The 5,656-nt window shown below is 45.5% G+C and overlaps 1 protein-coding gene and 1 pseudogene across 1 annotated transcript; one reads left to right on the forward strand and one right to left on the reverse strand.

The window, feature by feature from the left end:
* Positions 1-4: 4 nt before the first annotated feature.
* On the forward strand, positions 5-1,775 carry LOC136518283 (protein EXPORTIN 1A-like; the record flags this gene model as incomplete). The annotated part of the gene is made up of 6 exons (XM_066511921.1): positions 5-61; positions 171-278; positions 357-494; positions 570-701; positions 775-879; positions 1,173-1,775. Coding segments are annotated over 6 exons (663 nt in total), but the record flags the coding sequence as incomplete, so codon positions are not given.
* A 595-nt stretch (positions 1,776-2,370) lies between these two features.
* Positions 2,371-3,516, reverse strand: LOC136518950 (probable cytokinin riboside 5'-monophosphate phosphoribohydrolase LOGL5; annotated as a pseudogene).
* Between the last annotated feature and the right edge of the window lie 2,140 nt (positions 3,517-5,656).

Raw genomic sequence — 5,656 nt, forward strand, 5'->3', positions numbered from 1 at the left:
TTCTTTGCTTCGTGCAATTGGTACCCATTGCTTCCAAGCATTAATCCAGCTTTCAAGTCCGGTTAGTAGTAACCCCTTTTGTTTTGAGGTCTTGATGTGAATTTATGATGTGAGATATTGTCAACTTAAACTCATATGTTATTTATGGTTTTCATTTGACTCTGTTTCAGCAATTGAAGCTTGTGATCGATTCGATTAATTGGGCATTCAGACATACAGAGAGAAATATTGCAGAGACTGGCCTTAGTCTATTGTTGGAAATTTTGAAAAATTTTCAGGTGGGAAAACATGTTCCATCGAATGCTGTCATCATATAGCTATATGGAAGCTAACTATCCCATGTGATCTGTTTGCAGGCTTCAGGATTCCAAAATCAATTCTACAAAACCTACTTTTTAACAATTGAGCAAGAGATTTTTGCAGTTCTCACAGACACATTCCACAAACCTGGTTTCAAGCTTCATGTTTTGGTGCTACAACACTTATTTTGTGTGGTATGCTTATATTCATCCTCCCTGTAACCAATCATTTTATTTGTTCATTTAATTATTGGATTTGCTAATATGTAGGTTGATGGTCTAACGGAGCCTCTATGGGATGCTTCTTCAGTACCATATCAATATACAGATAATGCCATGTTTGTTCGAGATTACACCATAAAACTCTTAGGAACATCATTCCCTAACATGACAGTAACCGAGGTACGATTGCAGCCACACTGTGCTTGGGTTTGTGCCATGAGTCGCCACAAACCTAACGAGATTCCTTGGACAGGTGACCAAGTTTGTAGATGGCCTTCTTAGTTCAAAACATGATCTTCCAAGTTTCAAAAACCATATTAGAGACTTCCTGGTGCAGTCGAAGGAGTTCTCAGCTCAGGTAACCTCCTCAGTTTTGCTTGCCATAACCTTTATCCTGATTATATGCATTTGAGGCAAACCAAAAGAGATAAATAGGGATGTGACAGACTACCACAACTAGGCTCTAGGAGTAAGGATGCATTTCTTGCTACGCTATACTATGGTTTGTATATGTGCTTGTGGAGCGGATGGGCCCTTAGTGCCACCAGTAGATTAGCGATGAATTTTGTTCCTGCTGCCTTTTGTTTACAAGTAATTTTGCGTAAATTGTCTTGTGATGGACATTTAGGGTGGCTTCTCTTGTGCTTTCAGGATAACAAGGATCTATACGCGGAAGAGGCTGCCGCCCAAAGAGAAAGGGAGCGCCAACGAATGCTTGCCATTCCGGGGCTCATTGCCCCTAGCGAATTGCAAGACGAGATGGTAGATTCGTAGTGTTCCCTTGTTGATTCAGCTTTCTCTAATGTAGCTTCCTGTTTGTTGGTCCGACCTCGGAATACCTCTGGAGCCCTCGACTTCCAAGTGCCCGAGTTTTCTTCCAGGGTGGTGAAAGAAGGTGCCTGCTGTAATTTTATTTTTGGTTACCTCCACATGACGCTGATTCCAAGATTTGTGGTAGTAGACTTGGGAATGGACTAGTCAGTTTTGCCGCAGGAGGTGTCTGGGACTGCTGCTGGGTCTCAGCAGCTGTGCTTGACTGGATGTGTTAGCAGCGGCTCTTGTGCTCGGTGTATTTTCGCTAACATTGGTGCGTGTGCTTTGCCCATGATATATCGTGGTACAGCATTGTATGCTTCTTTAGTTGAAGTTTATAGATGGATGGCGATTTCTGTATCCGGACACTATCCAAGCTGATAGGAACCTTGTTATATCTGTAGTGTACTATTCTGTGAGATATCTCATACCCATTCCCCACGCCTCTTCCCATTTTTTGGGTGCATTTGAATGTGTAGACTTCCCATTCTCAAGGCTCGGTTAGGTCGTGTATGTGTGCCTCAGCCAATTGTCTGAAGCACGTCTGAAAAAGGCATCACTGAAGGAATGTATGTTTTTTATGCGGGGAGTGAGTAGATGGCTGCTGTTTTATTTTGTTAGCACCCTGGTGCGGTGGTTATGGTGATCTTGTTTGTGATAATATAATATAAATGCAATTGATTATTGTATACGAGGAATTAGCGGGTGTAGTTGACGGGACCCTGTCCTTACACTTGCTGTCATAGGGACAAGGTTAGCGCAACTGTAAGGATGGATTGTGTGGTTACCAGACCGCGCGGCTATCAGTGAATTCGCAGCTGCAGGACAGTAGCAGGTGATGCAGCATAAACGTTTGATTCAGCCCACACAATTGGCAATGTGTCTTTGACACCCCTGCGTCTTCCTCGGTCACAGATGGAGAAGTTCAGTTAATGTCGTCTGTTTGCCCTAAAAAAATGTCGTCTGTTTAAACGCTGAGGGATTCACAATCACAGGTGAATAAAATGGAGGATGATCGTATGTATCAGTCCCTGTATGTATGTAGTTTGGGTGTATAGTATCCGATGGATCAGTAGTTTAATTAGTTACATGTATGTATGGAAATGCAATAAGAAATTAACTGACGGACAATAAGCTAATTAAGCTAGAGGTAGGTATAGCAGCTAGCGGGAGGATGCGGAGTTGCTTAGGCGATGTGGTCCGAGTCGTCGTCATCGTCGTCTTCGACCTGGAGCTTGTCGAGGAGGTCGTGGGGCGTGTGGGCGTCGACGATGATGCTGCGCTCGGCGGGGGTGACGAAGCCTTCGTGGACGGCCTTGTCGACGAAGGCGAGCAGCGGGTCGTAGTAGCCGTCCACGTTGAGGATGCCCAGCTGCGCCCACGCGATCACCTCCAGTGTCCCGTACCCACCTGCGATTATTGTTACTCCTCCTCCCGTTCAAAAAACAATAGAATCCTCTTACGTCTCTCAAAATTTAAACAGATAATTTTGAATTAAATTTGACCAGCAGATTCATACCCCCCCCCAAAAAAAAGGTTTGGTTGGTATTCGGGTGGGTGTAGCCGTGCAGCTAGGTAGGGAGCAGGAGTACTCCCTCCTACGTTTGGTCTGTGGTTGCTGCTAGTGCTAGCTAGCTAGTGGCTACAGACTGATCGACGACTAGCTCAAGAAGAAGCAACTAAGCAACAGTGAGGGACGGACGGGGAAATTAAACCTGGGAGCGCGATGAACGCGTCGGAGTGGCGCGCCATCTCGGCCTTGCGATGGTGCATCCCGGCGACGGGCTTGAGCTCCCCGGGCGTCTCCCCGATGAGCTCGGCAGCACCGCCTTGGGCACCACCCCGAGCACGTGGCCTCCGCCGCCGTACACCAGGTCCATGCCGCGCTCCACCAGCTGCTGCCCGAGCTGCACCACCGCAGCCTGGTACGACGCCCGCTTCCCGGGGCTGCTCCCGCAGAACACGCACACCCGACGGAACTTCTTCTTCTCTTTCTCCGCCGCTGCCGCCGCCGCCGGCACAGGCACAGGCACAGGCACCGGCGCCACCGCCTGCTGCTCGTGCTCCTGATCCATCTTCGATTCAATTCTTACGTACTGATGCTTCGATCTTCCTCTCACTGCACGAAAGCACGCAAAGGGACGCGCGCTTATATAAAGAGAGAGAGAGAGAGCGAGACACGTGCGCCCAGTGGCGGAGCTTGCATGAACAATTCAAAGCTACAATGCTACAGTATTTACCAATAGTAGTATAGATAATTGGAATTCTGTGGAAAATCTTTGTTTTTTCAAGTTCTATCTATATAGACTGCAATGAACAATTGGAATTCTGTCAAAAAAGAATGAACAATGTGCGGATTTATATACTTGTAAGCTATGATCCACTCATCAGCAGCAGCAAGCATGGTACGAGAGAGGCATGAATTAATTACATGCATGCAGTGACATGCAAACCTCTAGAGTGATACAGCCGGAACAAGAGGGGTAGGACCTAGTTTGGCCCCACGTAGCTCTGTTCGTGCTTCTAACCGTGGGCTAACGGGCTATTTGACACGGCTCCGGTAGCAGAAGTGGCAAGAAGCTGTAGCAAACACCACAAAAAGCTAAACTATATTTTTTTGTACAGAAGAGGAGTGACCAATACCCGAGTAAGGGTATGTACGTACCTCAGCCAGGGGTATAACAACACATATTTCAAATCCCCGAAAGGTCACATGAAACATGGCGTAATAAATGGGCGGGCACTAAGCCTTGGGGCGAGGACTCCATGCGCCACGAGTCTCCCAGGGTAACTCGGTGGCAATGACTAAGTTCAGTGTTGACTGAGTTGTGCCCAGGTCACGCAAGCCATCGAGTCGCGAGACATAATTAGGAAATTTATTAGTCTATGTTTATTAGAATCCTACGCCTAACTATCTTTTAAGGACTTATTCATGCTCTGATCCCATCCCGCAGTATATATCCTCTTTTTTTTTTTAGAGAGCAAGGGGGGCCGGAGCCCACTATGGCCAACAGGTGGCTCCGCCGGTGCGTGCGCCACACTTGCTACTCCTCCTCCTAGTCCTAGATAGCAGCAGTACCAACTCTATCCGGCCGGCTATCCCATCTCCTGCTGCTTCCTTCATTCTTGGAGCCACTGGCAAGCAGAAGCAGGGAAAGGATTGCATTGATAAGGAATTCAGGATAAGGGGATAGAGAGGATGGAATGGATGGGACGAACTTAACGCTCAGGACGTCCATTTTCCCATCCCATTCCATCAATCATCCATCCACGGCGAATGTGTAGATTATGAGATTTTTTTTTTGTAGATTATTGCCTTGTTTATTCCCCTATAAATCTAAACCTTGTTTTCTGAATGTTTCATGGTAAACAATCAACTCTTGAACTTTAGTGTTCAGTTAGATTTATTTCTTTAGATTTGTTACCTGGTGAACGTGCAGTTGTGGTAGATTTGCCTGGTGACTATGATTTTCTTTTTTTTTCTGCAGATTATTGCCTTGTTTATTCCCTTACAAATCTGAACCTCGTTTTTTTTTAATGTTTCATGCTAAGCAAACAACGCCCCTAGCCAGTTGGATTAGCAACTCAGCGAAAAACACATGATCAACTCCCCCACGCTGACCAGGTAGCAAACCTGCAAGCTCGGCCTGAAGCTGCACCAGAACGCTTTTGCCTACTCATTGTCTATCTTTAGATTTTTTTTCCCTCCAGATTAACTAATGAGCCACTAGCGTGAAATTAACTGATAATTTCTGTCTTTTTTTTCTCCAGATTACCTTACGTTAGTGACTCATTGTCTGCTCTGTTTTATCTCTGATTCTTACATTGTTGTGGAAGGCTACCAACAAGAACTTGCTTGGACAGTCTTCAAAACAATACATGGCCTAGCAGTTTTCTTGCAGTAAGGTATTATGATGCCCCCCTCTTTTTTTTTTCTTTGGTCACTTATTAGTCTATTTGCTTGCTTTTTTCCTTTCGATCTTCATCTCAGCTTTTATTTTGGCTGGCACTATTGATCGATGATAATATTTGCCTTGATTTGGCTGATACTCTACCACATTGAATGTTTGTGATATTGCCTAGCCAAAGTTTAAAATAGCTCCCAATTGACTTTCACTCCTGTTCCTCAATTAAGCTATGCTAAATAGACCTGCATTGTTAATCATGGTGTACGCAGTGGGCTTAATTGTTTGTCATCCCAGTTTAGTCCTCAGGAGCACTTGCGTGCGGTTGGCTTGCCAACCATGACCAATGGAGGCACAACGTGGGTCTATGAAGGTCATAATAAAAGAAAAAGTACATGTTCTTTTTTGCTTCTCCTT

This window comes from Miscanthus floridulus, chromosome 17 (genome assembly GCF_019320115.1).
Source record: "Miscanthus floridulus cultivar M001 chromosome 17, ASM1932011v1, whole genome shotgun sequence".
NCBI lineage: Eukaryota > Viridiplantae > Streptophyta > Magnoliopsida > Poales > Poaceae > Miscanthus > Miscanthus floridulus.